We start from the raw sequence: 22,259 nt of genomic DNA, 5'->3' as shown, positions 1-22,259 counted from the left end.
ACTCCTTCCTGCAAAGTGACAGGTATTGTTTATAAACCAAAAGTTTGTAGGGCCAGTTAGTCAGCTCTCCTGTCCTCCCCTGGGGTATCATCTTTCTTGTCAGTTTTACCATTCTGGTTCCCAGGAATGTGTCATGACAACAAATTTTCTCCTTTCAGGATCCACTTACAGAGAATCTAACTAGCATTTTTTTCAACAACAGTACCAGCTTGTGTTTTATAAATGTAACATACTGATTTTGACCACATTGCAAACTCATTCTTTAAATTTGCTTAAAAACAATGCTCTTTCTTTCTTACGTAGAGGCTTTATAGCCAGTCTAATAGTCCTGGATTTATTTCTTATCTTCTTCCAAGATGTGGAGAACAACATCTAAACCTGTGCCTTGAAGTAGTGTACTTTTGTTACAAAGCAAACCCATCGACAAGGGAGGCTGTTTGGCATGGGTGTTGTATGGTATCACACCCAATGGACTTTGATTCTCGAATGGAAAAAAGCAGGACTTCTCTTCAACAGCAATGAAACTGACACTAGGTGGCGAAGCTGTAAGATAAAGCCTTGGAGGACTTTTTACTATATGAAAGCACTGGCTTTTTGCCTCCAAAAATTAGCCGAAGCAGCACTTCCACCTAACTGTCTGAATACCAACCCATGCATCTATCCCCAGTCATATTACATAAGTGGAAATGTAATGCAAATTAAATTTATTGTTACCTGAGCATTCCCTAAACTCTCCTTATTTTTATACTGAGTGACTGAGTGAATTCACGCCTAACAGAGTGAATTCACATGCATGAGCTTCTTAATTTATTATTGGTGTTATGACAGTACAAAGTAAGCACAATCCTGTGTTCTGCTTGTTACTCGCAAAAACACAGTGTTAAGAGTCAGTCTCCGTCCTGGAGATACCTCACTACCTCATGCCTCTGGATGTGACTGTGCCTTCCTCTGCCTTCACCTGGGGATGGTGGAGGCCATGCTGTACCTCACCAACATGCTTTCATTTCTGAATTCACTGCAGCTTTTGAAAACACACCTGAGGCAACTCTGAGTTGGCTTGCTTGAGTCCTGATAATGGGACAGCAGTGCTGCTCCAGAGCTCAGGAGGGGATAAGAGCCCAATGCTCAAAATAAAAACAATGGGCAAGAAAGAATTTTGTTCCCTTCTCTACCACAGAATAAAGCTGCCATTGAATAATTAGGAATCTCCTTGAACTAATGAAACAAGACATATCACTTTCATACCATTTAGCAATGTCATAGAGCTGAGGGCAGTGGAGTTTATCAGGAGCTTTGAGTCTGAAAGGCCCAACGCAGCAGACATAATGCTTGGGACATTATGAAGTTAAGGAAACAATGCAGACTAACTCAGGCCAGAGAACCAGTTCAAGAGAGCAATACATGAGAAATTAATTCTTCCATGATTTATGGTCAGAACCACATATAATGCTGTATTTGCAGAGGGCTGAAAAGAGCCTTCAGTTAAAAAACAAAACAAAATAAAACAAACCCACAACATTGAGAAGTATCTGTTGAACATGTATCTCTGAACGGGATGCTTATATTTGCTTCAATTACACCCCTAGATCATTCAAGGACCAGGAGCATTCTACAGACTACAACAGCAGATACCAAGCTTCCGTGGCAGTTAAGGGACTATATCAACATGGACCAGACATAATACATTCCCACAGTTGTCACATAAGAACTGAAAATTACCACTAAGGGTTTAGAGTGCTGGAGATTTGAGCTTGCTTACTTGTAATTCATAGCCAGAATCACATTTATAAAGAATCACATCTTTGTAACTGTATTTAGTGCCAACCAGAAATCCATGCTCTGGAGGCTCTGGGGTCCCACAGGACACAGGAATGCAGATGTCGTCAGAAAATGAGGGCACCCAAATGCCACTCTCCTGAAAAATAAATGTAATTAGAAGTGCGAAGGCATCACTTTAATTCATAGCTAAATTAAAATATCATATCTAAATGTAATAACTAAATGCCATCTAAATGAAAAATTAAGGAAAATCATATTAGAAGCATCCAAAGGCTGTGGGTGTACAGATGTGGCTAATCTAATGTTATCTCTACAATCCTTAATAAAACTCAGTAATTTAATTAACACATTTAAGATGTCAACATAGACTGGGGCTCAGCTTTGGCACCAATGTTCACCTTAGACTTATAATAGAGAAGGAACAAAAAGTACATGGTGAAACAGAAGCTCGGAAGAGCAAGTTCACTTGTACAAGGTCACCTAATAGCTCAGGGAGCACACCAGGAGAAGAATGAAAGCTACAGAAGCCTGATTCTGTGTTCTGCACTTCTCTCCTGGCTGAATGTCTAACACCATGACTAAGTGCCTCAGCTATCTTCCCAGACTCTCTAAGGGAAGTCTGATACACGCAGAGACACGCATCAAACACACCATCTCCTACTTACACAGCTCTTTGAAACAGCAAAATAAGGGGAAAACCTTTCCTTAGGAAGTGCTGATTCTGCAAAAACATGCACGCTCAGCTTTTCTCTTATGAGCAGATTTACTGACCTTAAGGAGTCTATTTACAAGCTTAAGTCAAGCTTGTCCACAGCCAATATGACAAGAGGTTACTAGCAGAACTGATGAGGATGTTTGGTCTTTAACATACAGAGGATTCAAGTTTCTGCAGCTGCACAGTGGATTAAAATGTGCATTGCCTGTTATTCTGGAGAAAAAACACACTGCATACAATCCTCAAAATATATTAGAAATCTTGGACATAATTTTTTAAAATACTGGATATTATTTGTTCCTGGAAATGTGATAAAAGGAATGCTTTTCTAAAGGACAGCATTGTTTTTTGATGGAAGAAGAAAATGCTAATTTCTAGTTCTGGAAGTATATACACGGAAAACTAATAACTGCTCTTACTGGACAACAAGGAAAGCATATTATATTTTGTAGGATATGTTTTATTTTTTTTATTTTGTTGTGCGCAGCAAAAGCTAACAAAGGCATGAAGAGGACTCTTGAATTCAACAAAGCCAGCAAAAGAAAATGGTGCAAAGAACACTATACCTTGCATGTAGATGTGCTTGCTCCCACCAGTGTATAGCCTTCTACACATGACAAAGTGATGTTTGTGTTCACAGTGAAGTTGTCCCCAAGTACAATTACGTGGGTGATATTTGCTGGAAAGGGACACTTCCTGGGGCAACAGGAAATACTCTGAGGAGACCACTGTCCATCTTCTTGGCAAATGCATACATCCACCTCTGTCACCATTGTGTAGCCTTCCAGGCATCTGCAACACAGCATGAAGACCTGACCACAGAGACACAGCTAGGGATGAGCTAACCCTTACATTACAAAGTCAGCCATTTTTCAGCATTACTTGTTCATAAGCACACCTTGGGATTTCTCTCTTATTCAGAGGTAACCCTGTAAGAAGCATGCCTGGACTGAGTTTATTCTGTCACAAGAGCTGGAACCTTCAGACTTCATCTACAGCTGCTTCATGCTGCTGCGGCACCACAGTGGAAACAAGTTGATGGCTTGTTTCCTTCAAGAGGGTACTGAATGCTTTATTGCACTGCCCTTCCTTTTGCAAGGAGGGTGTTTGGTTAGGTAAACAGGGTGTGAGCATCAAGCAATTCTAAAGATGATATCACTTTCTTTCAAGAACAAGCCAAGGCTTAGGCTGACCACAGGCCACTTGCTTAGAGATTTTAAGCTGATTTGTTCTGTTCCATACGGTGCTTCACTGAAAGCCACTCAACTGGTTTGCACAAGTGGATTCACCTGTAGGAATGCCGACACTATCACCCACTTCGCCTTGTTACAGACGCACGGAAATGACTGATACTGTCAGATTTATCCACATACCATCTCCCAGTTCTGTCCCATACTATTATCTGCTTTTACTGCCAAAAAACCATCTTCCCTTCTGCCAAGGAATCCTTCACCTTGGAGAAAGAGATCCGCAGTGTGCATGCTTCAGGAAATTAATAAAATCCCCTTTGTCTTGTATCTGATAAAGGAGAAGCTTTGCATCAGCAACACTTCCTGACAGTGCAGTGTTGCAGTACAGAAAATGCAGTACAAAAAACAAGAGGGAGATCAGCCCTTCTGTATTACAACTGGCAGCTGAAGCAGGAGGAAGACATAAATGGAGCACCAAAAGGGGAGAAAAATTGCACACCCTCCTGACTATTGCTGCCACCTGCTAAGAAAACTTGAATGTCCAGACCAGTGTTGCAAGAGGAGGAGACGGATGCAAAGATGAATGGGAAACTAAAGGCAGTGGAGGAGTGCAGCCCAACAAACTGAAATAACTTCCTGGAGTCTGACAGTGGTCCAAATAATATTTTACATGTGCACAGAACATCAGCCTTGTCAATCTGAGCATATGATAGGGCATAACGATTTTCCAGGTCATTTAAAATCTTATACTAACTGAGGGTGCATAAACCTTCCATCTTCATTCCTTCAGAGACTTTATGGAAACAGAATGACAGCTTCATTCTTACCTGTACTGGATCTTGCTGCCATAGGTGTAAGTGTTCCCAAGAACCTCTGCATTTGGGACAGAAGGCGGAGGGCCACAGCTTAAGAGCTCACAGCTTGGGTATGGCTTTTTCCAGACACCAGTCTCTGCACAAGTCAGTTCTGGACTCCCTCGCATTACAAAACCAGTCAAGCAGGTATAGATGATGGTGTTCTCATCTGCAGGGCTGCTCCCATTGATAAATGTGTTGGGGATAACCGGTGGAGAGCCACAGGAAATCTGTCCACAGAGAGGAAACCCAGAACTCCACTTGCCAGCTGCCTCACAGGTGACTTCAGAAGGCCCCAGCAGTTTGAAGCCTTCCAGGCACTGAAACTGAGCACTTTTCCCACAGCTGAAATCTGTACCAAGGATGACCCCATTCTGAATCTGTGGTGTAGGACACAGACAGGGTAGGCAAGATGGAAGGCTTCCACTCCAGGAGCCATTGGACAAACACTGCCGTAAAGGATTGCCCTGCAGCTCATAACCAGGGTAACACACATACTGGGTAAATTCCCCATAGGTAAAGCCTGAGCCATTCAAAAAGCCATGAGAGATGTCTTCAGGAGGTCCACAAATGACTGGCTCACAGTGTGGAGCTTCTGAATCCCAGGTACCATCACTTTGACAGGTAAGCGTAGACACTCCTTGCAGGCTATATCCTTCATTGCAGTGATACTGCACTTCTTTCTTAAAGCCAAAATCTGAGCCAATAATTCTCCCATTGGCAAGAGGCAGTGGCACAGGGCAGGTCACAGCTTTGCAAACTGGAGCGACTCCACTCCAGCTTCCATTTGCAAGGCAGACTCTACTTCTGTCTCCATCTAACAGGAAACCTTCGTTACAGCTGTACTCAGTACGTCTCTGGAATGTGTAGTCCTCTCCAGTCACCCGACCATTCTCCAAAACTGGTGGAGGTCTGCAGGAAACAGGAATGCAAATCGGTTCATTGCCATCCCACTTCTGGTTCTCTTGGCACTTCCTCTCTGTGGGGCCATTTAACTGGTATCCAGGATCACACTCATAGTAGACAACACTCCCATACGTGTAGTTTTCCCCTCTTATGTTCCCATGCATAAGCTCGGTAGGTGAGTTGCATGTTATTGCTTTGCAGTATGGAGCAGTGTCACTCCACTGCCGACTTGGCAAACACAGTCGTGTGTCAGAGCCAACAAGTGTGAACCCTGGCTTACAGGTGTACTGCGCTGCGCTACCGAGTGTGTTCTCTGTGAAATGTAAAAAACCGTTCTCTGGAGGTGACAGGAAAGTGCACTCTATTGAAATGCAGGCAGGGGCAGTGCCATTCCAAGTCCCATCTTCTTGGCAAGCTAGAATGGGGTTTCCCAGCAGCTCATAGCCAGAGTAACATGTGTATAAAATGATAGTTCCAAATAAGAAAGTGGTGAGCTGCGTTGCACTGTCCTCCTTCAAGGAACTGTTGAAGCCTTTCAAATTGTCAGCCAGTAACATATGTGAAAGGAAGGGACTCTCTGTAACACTCCCTTGGTCAGAACGTCTTTCCCCGTGTCTCACCTGCATGTACTCCCCAAAGTCAATGTGAGGAGGCAGGCCACAGTCTGTTGGGAGGCATGTTGGTGTGGAGCTAGACCAGCCTGATTCTTCACAGGTCTGCATGGCAAGACCAGACAGCTGGAAGCCTGGCACACAGCTGTAAATGACCATGGCCCCGTAGCTATAATCCGCACCCTCCACAAATCCGTTCTCGATGGGTTGAGGGGGCAGGCAATTTATTGCTTTGCAGGAGGGAACCTCTGTACTCCACTCCCCTGTCTCTAGGCATCTCAGTGTTGCCTCCCCTTGGAGCTGGAAACCTCTGTCACAGGAATACCTAACAGTCTGCCCGTAATGGAAGTTTGTGCATGAATATTTGCCATTAAGGATCTTCTTAGGCGCTGGGCATTGAATAGGTACGCAAGCTGGCCTTCCTCCAAGCCACTGGCCGTCTTCTCCGCAGAGGATAGTTGTGTTCCCCATCAGTTCGAAGCCTGGTTTACATGTATAGAGGGCTGTGCTAAGGAAGGTGAGGCCCTGCACATCAACAATGCCATTCTGAATTTCTTCTGGTTGGGGACACTCCACAGGAATACATTCTGGCAAAGGCATGCTCCATGAGCCATCAGCCTGGCACCTGAGGGTAGACTCACCCTTCAGTAAAAACCCATCCACACAGACATATTTCACAGTGCTACCAAAACGAAGAGATGAAGTCACAGGGTCACCAAAGGGGATGTATGGAGGTGCAGGACACTGTACAACCTTGCAGAAGGGAAATGAATCATTCCATTGTTGGGAGGGCAAGCATTTCAGTACAGAGGAGCCATGCAGAACATAACCCTCCTTGCAGGAGAACTGTACAACACCGACTTGGTAAGTCACTTCCCTCAAAACCAGCTGGTTTTCTGCCAAAGGTGGTTCTGGACATTTTGCAGGCACACACTCTGGGCTTCGCTTTTTGCTCCATTTCCCAGACTTCTGACATGTCCAAGAAACATCTCCATTCAGCTCATAGCCCTCATCACAGAAAAATTCAACTTTGGAGCCCATATCAAAAGTTTCTCCCTTAGAGTAGCCATGCTGGATGGGTGGAGGTTTTCCACAGCTGAGGGGAACACAGGAAGGAGGTGATTCACTGTACCATTGCCGATTGGCTTGGCAGATAAACACTGAGCTCCCAACCAGCTGGTACCCAGACTCGCACTGATAATTTGCCTGATTCTCAAAGAAGCGTCCAGTTGTTTCCTGCAAAACAGGTAAGACAGGGAAATGTCTGAAATGAAGATGCACGATTGAGGCAACAGGAGGCTGATTTCATTTCTTGTGTTCTCTTGCTCTAGCTTCTAGATTAATCTCAGACAGCAGTAATGGCTGTCTGCAAAGGAAAGAATGCAAATAACTAATGCAGAATATCTTGCCTCAAATGATGCACTCTGCTGTCAGGAAATCTGGGAGTATCATCGAAAGAAAACAGAATATTCAAAGCTTAAAAGGTAAAAGGAATAAAATATTTCCTTTGCTTTCTCCTTTCCTGACCCAAGGTCAAATGATGTGTAGACAGGAAGACAGGAAAGAAATGGATCAGGAGAAGCTGCCATGAAATGTCCTGCTGTAACGATCCATCAGCATACAAATGCACTCAAGCCTGGAGCCTTCAGATGTACTACTACTAGATGTTTATAAGTGCCACACATGCAGCTGCAGAGTCTTGAGCAGGCAGCTGGGAAGCCCCTCAAAGTTGCAGGCTGAGCTCTGACTGAGGTATTAAAATAATTCTCTAACAGGAAGGAATACCTGGATGAGTAATACTACCTAAGGAGGACAATACTGAGTGACATGCATTAGTTAGAGGGTATAACTGTGTAGGACTCTGAACAGAAATTGTTGCTATTACTGCTGGAAGCCCATGTAGGAACCAGGATGAACCCCTCCTCCCGAATTTTTAGCAAATGCAGATGCCCTCCTGTCCAGATTTAAGGAAGGAGGGTGGTGTTCAGAAGAAACATGCTTTAAAAATTTGAAGTTAAATCTTTACAATAGTGTTTTTCATCTTCCTTACCACATTCTACCCTTGTGCATCGAAGCACAACACAGGTTATGGAGTTGTTACAGGTTTCAGCTGCCACAAGGAGATTTTTAACTTCAGGCATTGTTGCAATGTCATTTGATAAGGAAAGGGAAATTCTGACTTCAGTGAAGAAGTGTGCTTGCAATGAAAGGAGAGAAATTATCCCAATATGATTTATCTATAGAAAATTAGATCTTTTTTTAATAGCAATGAAAAGAGCAAGGCTTATAAACTGGCAGTAGTACTTCAAATGTCTCCAGCCAGCACTGGAAAGCCAACCATGGACCAAACAAATGAAGAGTAAGACATTAGGAAATAAATTGTTTGTCATATGGCATCTTGAATCTCCTAACTGATAACCCACTTTAAGATACTAAATACCATGGAAGTATCCATGTTTTCCAGACATGATTCTGTGCAAATCCACCTGTTTTTCCCTTTGAGTATTCCACTCAGTGACATGCTTCCCTAATTTTAACAGAAGAGCAAAACAGAAGAAAGAAAACCCCTGCAGCAGCAATTGTGAAGACGTATTCAGTTTGCTATGGTACCAAGCAGATGAGAAAACTTATTCTGTACCTTAATAAAGCCATTCTCAAGCTGTGGTGGTTCTCCACAGGACACTGGGTGGCATGTGGGCAAACTGCCACTCCAGTTCCCAGTGGCCTCGCAGGTCCGCTTCTTTTCTCCCTTGATGTAGAAGCCCTTGTTGCAGCTGTAAGCCACCACTGCTCCGAAGCTGTAGTTGGCCCCACTGGCATAGCCATTGCTAATGTGGGGAGGCTCTCCACAGCGAACGGGGATGCACTGGATGCTCAAAGGAGAAGGATTCCACTGGCCCCCTCGAAGGCACTCGATCTTGGCTGAAGTGTTCAGAACAAAGCCTTCCATGCACTTGAAGCTCACGATGGAGCCAGCTGCAAACCTGGCTTTACTAATGGACTCCAGGATGCTGTATGAGACGGCGGATGGTTTTTCACAAAAATCAGCTATGCAGTGGGGCATCTCCCTGCCCTCCGGAGGCACCCACTTGCCTTCTGCATTGCAAAGCAGCTGAGAGTTATCAGCCAGGCTGTAGCCATCTGAGCAGAAGTAATAAGCTATGTCGCCAAAGAGACGGTGGCCACTCTCTGGTGATGCATTTTCTACATGGGGTGGCTCATCGCAGGATACTGCCAGGCACTGCCGGTGGCTCATGCTCCACTCGCCGCTCGCTAAGCACTCTATGGTTGCAGGGCCAACTAATGTGTAACTGTGGATAAGGAAACAACATATGAAGTAAAAAAGACAAGCATTGTCAAACACTACCTACAATTTCCTGAAGCCCCTGCAGTACAAGCTTGCTTGCTAGTACTCCAGAAGAATAGGATCCTTTACAAAAGCTATGATAAATCTCAGAAGGAAAATCTTAGCACCTACATGTCCATGGGTGAGGTACCACAATAAGCAATACCCTAGCACACCTTGTGTACATTGTTTCTCTCTTGTCTGTCCAATTGATTACCACTCCTGAACTTCAAATTTGGTTTAAACTACTACAACAAACCTAGTGTTATGCTGCAACAGTCCATACAATCCTCAAAGAAATGTTCCCATCAAGAAATTCTTCCCCTTTAGCAGAACTGAATAGAGAAGAAAGAGAAGAAAAGCCCTTAAAGGCCTTTTGGGTTCCTGTATCAGCCGTATCAATATATTTTCACACTTGCAAGCAATGAAAAACTCTTTAGTGAGTTACACCAAGATGCTCTTGCCAACAATGCAAGTGGAAATTTTGTAACAAGTTCTTCCTAAAAATCACAGAACAAATTGTTATAAAAGCCAAAAAAAAAAAAAATACAATGAAACTCTACCAGACGATTACTGTTAGTGTAGTTGTATTTCTCTAAACTGGGATTCTCTAGTCACTAGGATGCAGTGACAGGTGTTACACCATGCTGTTCATCACCCCACTTAAAATGCTGCTTCTTAAACATGACACAGTTTAATCATAGTACCTGTGACTATCTTCTTCCTCAGTTTTGAAATCTCTGTGCTGTGTTCTCACAGAAAGCAAAGAAACAATAACTACTGCAAAGTTCCCAGTGACTCTTTCCAGCTGCAGGCTGGAAACTGGTTGCTCAGTTTTTGATGGCAACATCTGTAAAAGTGCTTTGTCTTGTTTACAGGATTTGTTTTCAAAGCCTCATGACTGGACTCCAGAAAAAGAGACTATTATGAGCTAGTGTTTAATATAATACACTCAATTCATTGTCACAGACAGCTATGACCCTCTTTAAATGTTGCTGTTCTATTTCATTTCAGATGCTTGCATAGGAAAGAGAACCAGCTTTTAAAATAATAATACAGGAAGAAAACAGAATAAAGATACTTTGCTTCAATTATGTTTCAAATAATATTGCGAAGCCAGTTTATTAGAAAAATGCTGGCTTATAAATCTATCTTTTTACATCAAGAAGAAGCAGAAAACCCTCCAGTCTGTTAGGGCCTGATGTGGCAAAAGTTCTGCAAACCTGCTCTGCCTTTTGGACAGAACAGTTTCAAGAAATTCAATGGGAGTGCTCACAGGCTGTAAAGATAAGCATGTGCAAAGGTCTTGCAGGATCAGAGTCCAGCATTACATCGTGCTCAACATCATCAAAATGGAACCTCATCTTCAATGAACTACAGTCTGAAAAGGTCACTACCATGAGTAGACAGAAACCAAAGAAAAATAATGCACCTCAATAAATGAGGAGTCAGAGTTTTAAGGAGGCAGAATTTAGAACGCCAGAGCAAACCGTTCTCAAAATACACCAAACAGCTTTCTTATAACCTGAAGTGACACAGGGAATTCTTTATGATCAGGGCCTTGAGTTTACCACAGAAGTAGTAGTTCTGTAGTAACTCCAAGGGAGAGGGTTTCCTACTGAATTGGTCTAACATTCCCCATGACACTTCTCCATACTCCTCTTCTAGAGCGCATTCGGCTGCTGTGAAACTACTTTAATGAATGAATACGTGTCCTATATTAACTTGACAGCCCGCAAAAAAATCTCCATCACATTTCCAGAGACTGAAGACAGAAGCAGTAAAAATGAATCAGTGTGCAGTTATAAAGGACTTGTGAAGAAGTACCAGTTTTACTCATCCTATTAGTCCAGTAGTGTTAATCTACATACCCTTCCTTACATGTGTAAGAGACCATGCTGCCAAAAGTGAAGTTATTTCCATTGATGACCGCATCTTTGATGGCAGGAGGGGATCCACAAGAGATGATGTTGCAAGCTGGAGGCGTGCTGTTCCAGTTCCCTGAAGATGCACAGACAAGTATAGAAGGTCCCTGAAGGCTGAGACACAAAGATCATAATTAAGGCTGCCATTTCAGTCCAGCTGAGGAACAGAGATGGAAAAAGGTGCTTTGGTTCTCACTGACTTCCTGGCCCCAGTGAAGCCAGAGGGAGTCTCTCACTGACTTCAGTAGTGGCCAGAATCTAATGCTCTGTTCATGAAAAAGCACTGTTCATGCTGTCAAAAAAGCTGGTCTTCAGATTACTTTGAAGAGAGAGCTGGTAGAATTCATGTAGGGCCTCAGTGCACTGTGCAAACACACACATAACTTCTGCTGTAGCTCTACCCGTCTTTGAGCCACAAAAGAAAGTCACAGGGTGCTTAAATATTTATTTAAGCTTAAAGATTTACTTGTATGCCATCAACATCATGCCAATCTTGAGACTTGCAACTAGGCCTCTGTCTGAGATGTGATTTACCCAAGGACTTAAACACTATCTTCACTCAGAAAACTGAAGGAAATTATCCAGTTCAGGTTTGTTTACAAAAAGGCATTCAGTTCCTTCATGAGGTAAAGAATTTTGCCAGAGCTATGAGCCACATACACTTAATGGTATTTTTTGGTTTCCTCAGCTGAGGAAACAGCAATGCAATGGCACAAAAGGTTTTACTACGTTGTCTAACAGAGGTATTGAACATGAACCTGAGACGCTCCGGGTGAACCTGCTGGCCTCTAGCTCCTGTGTCAGCTGGCTATGGATTCCCAGCAGGTCCCATGTCATATCTGAGAGCCCTAAACAGCTGTGTCTGATTTCCTGTGACTGAGTCTCAGATAGCATTAGACCCTCATGTTTAGTTGACTGAAATGAGCTCAGGGTTAATGGAAGAGAACAACACTGACTTCTAAAGCCCTTACGGATACTGCACAGACCCTTGTCAGGCTCTGCCTACCTGTGCGAATACGTTTAACACAAAAAGCATATTAAGAGGTGCTTGAAGAAAGGGGCAGGGTCCACAACTGGGTCCAGAAATAATACATAAGAAGGACACTGTTTGGGAGAGCTTGCCCTGGAGTAGTGACTCTCTCAGCAGGCTATGCAAGTAAAGGGAAAGAGTCACAAATGATGTGGTATTTGCTGCCTATATGTCCTAAGTCCATGGCAAAACAATTAACTGACACTGGTAAAAACACTGCCTGGTTTAGTGGGGTACAGAGAAGTCCACACTGTGGATCTGTGACTTAACATTACACTGGACTGCACCTGAGGTATCCTTTTGTATTAACATGATTAGAACATTCAGCAAATGAGCACACCTCACCTACTTGCCTGCATCTGGACAAGGGAATGTTTGCAGCACAAAAATACAGAAAAAAATCAGACCGAGTTCAACTCTTGTCCCTGCACAGGACAACCCCACAGTTCACACCATATGTCTGAGGGTGTTGTTCAGTCTCTTCTTGAACACTGTCAGGCTTGGGGTCATGACACCTCCCTGGGGAGCCTGTTCCAGTGTCCAGCACCCTCTGGGTGAAGAACCTTTTCCTAATGTCCAACCTGAACCTCCTCTGGCACATCTTCCTGCCATTCCCTTGGGTTCTGTCATTGGTCTGCCTTGTGAGGAAGCTGCAGACCATTAAGAGGTCTCCCCTCAGTCTCCTTCAGGATGAATAAACCAAGTGACTTTAGCTGCTCCTCATATGGCTTCTGCTCTAGACCTCCACCAGCTTAACTGCCCTCTTCTGGACACTCTCCAGCAGCTTTATACCCTTTTTATCCTGTGGCACTCAGCCCTGCACACAGTGAATGCTCCAGGTGAGGCCGCACCAGTGCAGAGCAGAGCGTGACCATCCCCTCCCAGCCCAGCTGGCGATGCTGTGCTGGATGCACCAGGACATGGGTCCCTCTTGGCTGCCAGGGACACTGTTGGCTCATGTTCAACTTGCTGTCAACCAGAATCCCCAGATCCCTCTCCACAGAGCTGTTTTCCAGCATCTCGTCCTCCAGTCTGTATGTACAGCCAGTGTTGCTGTGTCCAAGGTGCAAAATCTGGCATTTGCCCTTGTTAAACTTCATAAAGTTGGTGATTGCCCAGTTCTCCAATTTGTCCATATCCCTCTGCAGGGAAAGCCATTGTAAAGCCTCTGCACCAAAGCTATTGTAAAACAATAGCAAAAATAATATTTGGTATGCACCGAAGCTGTAAAGGTAAGATAATTTTTAAAGACAAATGAGAACTTTCAAAAATAATGACAACTATTTTTCTGAATATTCAAAATATGTTGTTTAGCTTGATGGTAAAATGAAAGCACTTTATATATATATATATATAAATATATATATATATATACATGTATATATAAAATCCCAAGCGACCTTCATCTTTAGGATGAAATACATAAAATATTTTCAAGATATAAAGAATTCTTTAAAAATTCTATTTTACTATTTTATCTTTCTGAGCAATGACCCCAGCTTTGTCCCTTTCAGAGATAAGTTACAACTTCTAGCAAGCATGCCACTTGCAATTGACTCAGGAATGTTCTTGCATTTACCTGTATCCATTGTTACAGGTGTATGATACAGAGGAAAGGTAGGTTGTGCCAGTGAGTGTGTATTTTCCATTGCTGATATCCTGTGGGCTAGGACACGTCACAATTTCACAGGAGGGAGGAGGATGATTCCAAATGCCACTAGCAAGGCACAGAATTTCCTTTTCACCCACTAAGTTGTATCCATCATTGCATCTAAGTTAGAAGAAAAGAAGTGCTATCGAACACAGAGCCTTTTATGCACAACATAATCAGGCATCCCTTTTCTCTCTTCATCCACACCTGCATACAATGTCTTTCTCTGCAGGGCATAGAGGGGCAGTAATGGGATAAACATTCTGCTCCTCTATTGAATTGCCACAGCTATAAACAAATGTCTTTCCATTACTGTAATCCCATCTTGCTCCTTTCATTTCAACAACTTTCTCAATTCAGCCATACTCTCATTTGTTGCCAGGTACTCAATCAATTATTAATATAGCACTTTGAACATACTGAATTCCTACCTGTACACCACCTTGTTTTGGTATGTAAAATTTGAGCCCAAAATGGCACTGTTCTCTGGAATAACCGGACCACCACAGGATACAGCTTCAAAAAGACAGGATCACAAGACAGTTTGATACAACACAAATAATAAAGAATGGAAAATCGTGACTTGCTTTTCTTTCTCTAAATAGGTTTGAAAAGGAGTAAAGCCATAGCTAACACTGGCTTCTTGACATTTAGGGCTTTTTATCTGACTTCACCTTACTGAGAAATGGGACTAACTGGAAATAAATAGCTGGAACTGTTCTACACACCACATGCTTGACTGTCAAGAGGTCTCCATATCCACCCCTCTCTATGGAAAAAGTAATTGGTTTTTGACATTGTCTTTGTTACCCTTTCATTTTACCCTTTTGATTCACCTCATTAGTGCTGGTTTTCTAAATAAACTATTTCTGCAATTATACCACGTAGTTGTATGTGCACCAGCCTGTCCTCTCTGGTTGCCGCTTATCCACTGAAACACAGTTAATGGATCTTTAAGACATTAAGTTCCCACAAGTTCCTTGAAAACAGGAGGCTAGGCGGACTCGAATCACACTTTTAACACCTGCGTTAAAATAAGTATATGACTTTGACACTTCAGAGAATCTGTGTAAGCCAGTACCGCTATGACTATGACAACTGTTGGAAAACCTTCAACTGGTGGTTAAGTCTTGTGAAACAATAGACTTCAACACTGAGACCCAGGTCTGCTAGAACACGGTTTTGTTAGCTGCTGTTGTCTCTAAAGGCTCTACAATATGACCTTCCCCCTTCCTTATCTCTACAACTCATATCACAATACACATCCTCCCCATGAACTACACCTTCACAATATGGTATGGGGTGGCTCCACTCTCCAGACTCCATGCATGTAAGTGTAGTCATTCCCGTCAGCTGAAACCCTTCTTCACAGGAAAATGTCACTTCACTGCCAACACTGTAAGTGTTCCCATATAAATGACCATGCTCTGGACTTCCTGGATTACGGCACGTCACTGGTTCTGAGGAGGAAGAGAGAAACTATCAATAAAATAACTAAGTACCAGATTTTATAAACAAATTGCAGGAGATATCCCTGGGAATTTTCTCAAAGTACGAAAGCAGAGCATGTGGAAAACACTCATAAGCAGTTTACAGCCTTACCAACTTTTCTGTGTACAATATGTAAGTGACAGGCACTGAAGAGTCATGCAAGTAAACTAACTTTGAGATGAAAGAACTCTCTGTACCTGAGTTTGCATTCATTGTCAGAAACAAACAGATCTCTCATTTTTCACTTGGTGATGGAAAGCCTATTGCAGCATGTCCAGCTCTGAACATGAAATCAGCTTAGCTACCTTTTATCGCAACCTGTGCCATAGTCTAGTCATCTTCATGCAAAGTTACCTTGCTTTGTATTTCCACATGCAGCTCAAGCCCTACTCAGATGCCTGTATTTAAATATTTCTTCACTGCACAGCTCTGCTCTGAGAAGTGGTGAACCGTGTCATGCACCCTTCCCAGGACTTCAGCACATGTGCTCCACGTGCAAGAGGATTGTCCATGTGTGTAGGTCTTGAAGCAGAATCCCAATGACAGCTGTCTCCACAGGGAGAGGTACATTCTCAGGAAACAAAACAAGACATTTCATCACAGCCCCATTCAGGTCAAAGTGACCTGGAGATGAGAGCATGCCTGCCTGTCCCTGCGTTGACTTCAATTACTGGCAACTGTCTTCCACAGCAGGAGGCAGGATACTGGGCTACAGAGAACCTTGGAAAGGCTACCCTGATGTTTTTCTTTCCCATACCTGCACATTTTTTACCATCTCCTGTGTAAGGAGGGATGCAAGTGCAAACATAGGATCCGTTTGTGTTAAGACAAGATGCATGATCATCACAGTCTGATCCAACAGCGCATTCATCAACATCTACCAAAAAGAAACACAAAAAAAATGTCTCTAGGGTGGCATTTGTAATAAGCATCTGTTTCAAATTTCTGTCTCACTAACTGTCAAGAAGAATCCCTTGAATTGTATAATTAAAAATCACTCTTCAATACATTTTTTGATGCACTAGTAAAAATATTTTATATTTAAATTAATATTTATGCTTTGTCTGTAATTTACTACATAATATAGTGAAACGTGAGAAAACCAGAGACAAATCCTATCAACCTTCAGCCAACACTTCCACAAAAAGTATCTAGCTTCCAAGTGGTAAAAGAACAGACATCGTAACTCATTTGCTGTTACTACTAGTATGGACAGACACTACGAAGGAGCACTTCTGCATTAAACACTTGGTTGGGAAATCCTTTATCTTGAACTTCCCACCTACAAGAGAAGAAAACTCAGCCAAGAGGGGAAACACTCTGAACATAAAATACGATTAGAGCCCCACCTCTGCTGAAGAGAATTACATTAGACTAGGAATGAAAAGTGCCTGCAGTTACCAGAAAAATTAAAATCAGTTAAAAACATATTAGTTATTATAATTAACTATTTATACTACAGTAGTGTCTAGAAGTGCCAATTGGTGATTTATGTTCCATGTGGCTTGGTACTGTACAGCAAAAAATTCCCTCACTCTAGAATGCTTCATATCAGCTTTCAAATCCTGATGGTACAGAAGTGTTCTTGGTATGTAAAAAATGAGTCATAAATTGCAAAGGGTCATTTTCTAAGTATCTAAATGAAAAACGCTGGCATCAGAGATTATTCTTTATATAAACCAGAATGTCAGAGATAGAACAGTTCTTCATTTAATAGCCCTGCTACAGGACAGCTGTTGAACTAAGGGCTGGAGTTCTTTGCCCATTTCCAGGCAATAACCCAACATAGTTAAAAACCAATGAAATTTACTGAATTTCTGTATTGTTTATTGCTGAATGAGCCTGGCCAGCATGAAAAGAACCCAACAAAGTTCTGAAAATAAAAGGAGTTTCTTTCTGAGGTTTAGGATGAATACTGCACGTTAAAATCAAAACAGTTGTCAATTACATAAGCATCAGGAGAATGCAAAGTGTTACCACAGCAGAACTGGAATCACTGCTCCTCCTGTAATGTCTGGTAAGGCAAGGAAGAGTGGAAGGACAGTATGAATCAGATCCACAACAGAGCAAAATGAATGGCCCAGGGCATACCACACTTTGTTAGCACCTGCCTGGAGCACGGATCAGAAAGGTAAAGGGTGGGTTAGTGTGCCAAAGCCACTCTTGTCTTCCCCTTAGTCTACTCTGCTTTATGAGAGACAAGGCAACGTGGAAGGTGGAGCTCAGGGATTCTCCTTCTCAACATCATGCTTCCTGCTGCACAGACGTACAACTGTTCGGACAGCCTTGCAGCACCTGCTCTGAGCCTGCTCATATTTAAGCCTTGGTATAAAGTGCAAAGGAGAAAAGCAAAGAGAGGCACTGGGTGATCTGGAGGTTTTGAAGGAGTCCCAGTATACAGGATGGAACCAGATGGATCCTATTACAAAGTAAATTTTGGTAAAACTAACTTTTGGCTTTTGTTTTGCTTATCTTGACTCAAAAAATTACGTGCTATACCTAAGTAAAATTAAGAGTCATATCAAACACAAATCTTGCCAGATTGTTACCCTGCAACTTCCATGTTAGGCATGACTATGACAACTAAAACTAGCTAGTAGATTCCAGCAGAGATCTGTTGGAGACATGGCCCTACAAGAACAGTCACCCCCAGTCCTCTGTATACAGTACTATGGTGGTCTGTCTCACCTTTCAGCTCCTGCAGCTGCATCTGGTACATCACACCCAGCTGACCAGAAAGCAAGTTATGGTACGACAACTGTGTGAACTGTGTCCACAAGTGAACTCTCAGACCTTCCAATGCTGCTACTGCCTGCTGACAGGTGTGTGTGACTGACCAATAAACCCCCACAATGGAAGAAGGCTCAGAGGAGAGTGGCAAAGGTGAAGCTCAGGGAATAATGTAGTGTGTGACTGACCACCGCTGTTACAAAGAAGGTGACTCAACACAAAGGGACAGTAAGGTGGCCTCTGTTTTAGGTAAGGAAGTTGATGAAGCCTTCTACAGACAGCTGAAAGTGGCCTCACAGTCACAGGCCCTGGTTGTTATGTGGATTTTAACTTCCCTGATGTTTGCTGGAAGGACTGCTCAGCCAGCCAGCCACAGTCTAGGAGGTTCCTCCAGTGCATTGATAACTTTCTGATGTAAATGGTGGAGGAGCCGACTAGGAGAGGTGCATTGTTGGACCTCATCCTCTCTAACAAGGAGGGTCTAGTTGAAGCGGTAAAGACTGAGGGCTGCCTCGGCTGCAGTGACCATGAAATGGTGGAGTTCAGGATCTCATGTGGCAGGAACAGGATAGCAAGCAGAATTGCAACCCTGGACTTTAGCAGGGCTAACTTGGGCCTTTTCAAGCAATTGCTGGGGGAAATCCCATGGGCAAGGCTGCTTGAAGGAAAAGGGGCCCAAAATAGTTGGTTAGTGTTCAGGGACTGCTTCTATCAGGCTCAAGATCAGAGCATCCCCACACGTAGGAAGTGAAGGAAGGGAGCCAGGAGACCTGCGTGGTTAAACAGGGAGCTGCGGGGTATGCACAAGTGGAAATGGAGAGTTTATAGATCATGGAAGGAGGGGCTGGCCACTTGGGGAGAATATAAGGCTGTTGCTAAAGGGTGTAGAGAGGCAACTAGGAAAGCTAAACACTCCTTAGAATTAAACCTGGTGAGAGGGGTCAAGGACAACAGAAAGAGCTTTTTCAAATACATGGCAGATAAAACTAACAGCAGAGGCAATGTAGGCCCACTGATGAATGAGGTGGGTGCCCTGGTGACAGAAGATACAGAGAAGGCAGAATTACTGAATGCCTTCTTTGTCTCTGTCTACTCTGCCAGAGGCTGTCCTGAGGAGCCCCGTACTGCTGAGGCCCCAGAGGAAGGCAGGACAATGGAAGAGTTTGCCTCGGTTAATGAGGACTGGGTTAGGGAGCAATTAGGCAATCTGGATATCCATAAATTCATGGGTCCGGATGGGATGCACCCATGGGTGCTGAGGGAGCTGGCTGAGGTCATTGCTGTGCCACTCTCCATCATCTTTGCCAAGTCCTGGGAAATGGGAGAGGTGCCTGAGGACTGGAGGAAAGCAAATGTCACTCCAGTCTTCAAAAAGGGCAAGAAGGAGGACCTGGGTAACTATAGACCGGAGATCCTCACCTCCATCCCTGGGAAAGTGATTGAACAGCTTATCCTCGGTGCCACCTCAAGGCATATCAAGGATAAGAGGGTCATTAGGGGCAGTCAACATGGCTTCACCAAGGGGAAATCGTGCTTGACCAACCGCATTGCCTTTTATGAAGACATAACAAGGTGGATAGATGATGGCAGAGTGGTGGGTGTGGTCCACCTTGACTTCGGTAAAGCATTTGACACAGTCTCCCACAGCATCCTCACAGCTAAACTGAGGGAGTGCGGTCTGGATGATCGGGTAGTGAGGTGGACTGTGAACTGGCTGAAGGGAAGAAGCCAGAGAGTTGTGGTCAACAGGGCAGAGTCTAGTTGAAAGCCCGTATCTAGTGGAGTGCCTCAGGGGTCAGTACTGGGGCCTATATTATTCAATATATTAATCAACAGCTTGGATGAGGGAATAGAGTGCACTGTCAGCAAGTTTGCTGATGACACCAAGCTGGGAGGAGTGGCTGACACACCAGAAGGCTGTGCTGCCATCCAGAGACCTGGACAGGATGGAGAGTTGGGCGGGGAAAAATTTAATGAAATATAACAAGGGCAAGTGTAGAGTCTGTCATCTGGGCAGGAACAACCCCAGGTTCCAGTATAAGTTGGGGAATGACCTATTAGAGAGCAGTGTAGGGGAAAGGGACCTGGGGGTCCTGGTGGACAACAGGATGACCTTGAGCCAGCACTGTGCCCTTGTCGCCAGGAAGGCCAGTGGTACCTGGGGTGTATTAGAAAGGAGTGGTTAGTAGGTTGAGACAGGTTCTCCTCCCCCTCTACTCTGTCCTGGTGAGACCACATCTGGAATATTGTGTCCAGTTCTGGGCCCCTCAGTTCCAGCAGGACAGGGAACTGCTGGAGAGGGTCCAGTGCAGGGCAATGAAGATGATGAAGGGAGTGGAGCATCTCCCTTATGAGGAAAGGCTGAGGGAGGTGGGGCTCTTCAGCTTGGAGAAGAGGAGACTGAGGGGTGACCTTATTAATATTTACAAATATATAAAGGTCACGAGGATGGAGCCAGGCTCTTCTCGGTGACAACCAATGACAGGACAAAGGGTAACAGGTTCAAACTGGAACACAAGAAGTTCCACTTAAATTTGAGAAGAAACAACTTCTCAGTGAGGGTAACAGAACACCGGAACAAGCTGCCCAGGGGTGTTGTAGAGTTTCCTACCTGGGAGACATCCAAAACCTGCCTGGACACATGCTTGTGTAGCCTCATCTAAGTGTTCCTGCTCCGGCAGGGAGAGTGGACTAGATGATCTTTTGAGGTCCCTTCCAATCCCTGACATTCTGTGATTCTGTGATTCTGTGAAATGACTATCAGCAATTGAGTGGATCAGCTGGTGGTGTAAATGTCTCCCTGATTTAGTCACACAGCTATGGCAGTGGAACTGAACACATGGCTCAGGCCAACATAGAGTAGGAAAACCAGACACTTAGCAATGGTCTTGAGCTGATTTCAACCCACATACTAATTCCGAGCTACTGGTGATGCTCAGTGTCATGACAGTGAACATATTCTAAAGACTGGTATTGGTATTGCAATTGCTATATTTTGCTAAGTGTAGCTCAGATTTATTTGTTTTCTGCTACTCAGTATACTTTGTATCGTTCTGCTAAATCAGAAATCCTGTGCAGTATCAACTATCTTCAAATAAGTAAATTTGGTATTACTATTAAGCATTACAAATTCTACACAAGGAACATCTAAAAGAACCCGGTCAGAGAGTATGGGACACTGACAGCGTGCTGAAGCACAGGGAAATGCACAGGTTGGAAGCGGAGAATGAAAGGTCTCCAGGGCTGGAGACGGACTGAAAGAGGCAATGCAGACTTATTAACTGTGGGGCATACTAGAGGGCTGACAGACAAAGGTGCCAGAATGTAGTTTTGGTTTTGTACAATGATGAGCATGGTGTTTTGGAAAGATGAATATTTTCAAGTGTGATTTCTGAGACTGTGGTCAGCCTTCACAATTTCAGAATGAAATTCCACCCAAACCCAAGGGCACAGGAGAAGTGCAAGGTCACCAGACCATGCAGCCACATGTATGGCACATCTCACCAAGACAAGATGGTGAAATGCTGTTCCAGCTCCCATTGTCCAGACACAACATCCTGGAGTCACCCAGCAAATAGTAGCCATTGTTGCAGTGATAGGTAACGGTACTGCCAGCGAAAAAGTCCTCAGCTGAATAAAATCCGTTTTCTAACGGTGGAGGCACTCCACAGCTTATTCCTGCAACATGAATGAAGAGAGGGCACAGACATTAGCAGAGCAGACACAGATCAACTTCAGAGATTCTACGAGAGCTGTCATCTGAGACTTTTTATCTGCAACTGTGGAATCCTGTCCGCAAGAGGGCCCAGACCTTTTCTGAGGCAACTAATTGATTCCAGGTCTGTAGGAGCATCTTGTTTTGTGGGCACTTGTCAACCAGAGATTGAACAGGACTCTGCAGTTCCTGGAGACCTCTGTGACTAAGATCTGAGCAGACGCTTTTCAGTCACAAGGTACTTCCCCTGATAAATCCATGATCCTTGGTGATTTTCAAGGAAAAAAAAAAAAAAAAAATTAACTTTGCCTCCATG

General features: G+C 43.7%; 1 protein-coding gene across 1 annotated transcript in view; it reads right to left on the bottom strand.

Annotated features, from left to right (window-relative positions):
- Positions 1 to 22,259, bottom strand: part of SVEP1 (sushi, von Willebrand factor type A, EGF and pentraxin domain containing 1) — a 133,536-nt gene that overhangs the window by 21,679 nt on the left and 89,598 nt on the right. The window contains exons 31-40 of the mRNA XM_021298751.2: positions 21,733 to 21,906; positions 16,256 to 16,375; positions 15,291 to 15,467; positions 14,439 to 14,523; positions 13,936 to 14,127; positions 11,273 to 11,440; positions 8,694 to 9,366; positions 4,512 to 7,291; positions 3,061 to 3,286; positions 1,760 to 1,915 (exon numbers count right to left, since the gene is read on the bottom strand). Of these exons, the coding sequence (XP_021154426.2) occupies positions 1,760 to 1,915; positions 3,061 to 3,286; positions 4,512 to 7,291; positions 8,694 to 9,366; positions 11,273 to 11,440; positions 13,936 to 14,127; positions 14,439 to 14,523; positions 15,291 to 15,467; positions 16,256 to 16,375; positions 21,733 to 21,906 (4,751 nt within the window). The remainder of the gene's footprint in view (positions 1 to 1,759; positions 1,916 to 3,060; positions 3,287 to 4,511; positions 7,292 to 8,693; positions 9,367 to 11,272; positions 11,441 to 13,935; positions 14,128 to 14,438; positions 14,524 to 15,290; positions 15,468 to 16,255; positions 16,376 to 21,732; positions 21,907 to 22,259) is intronic.

This window comes from Columba livia, chromosome Z (genome assembly GCF_036013475.1).
Source record: "Columba livia isolate bColLiv1 breed racing homer chromosome Z, bColLiv1.pat.W.v2, whole genome shotgun sequence".
NCBI lineage: Eukaryota > Metazoa > Chordata > Aves > Columbiformes > Columbidae > Columba > Columba livia.
This window is presented reverse-complemented; position numbering and strand designations above follow the sequence as displayed.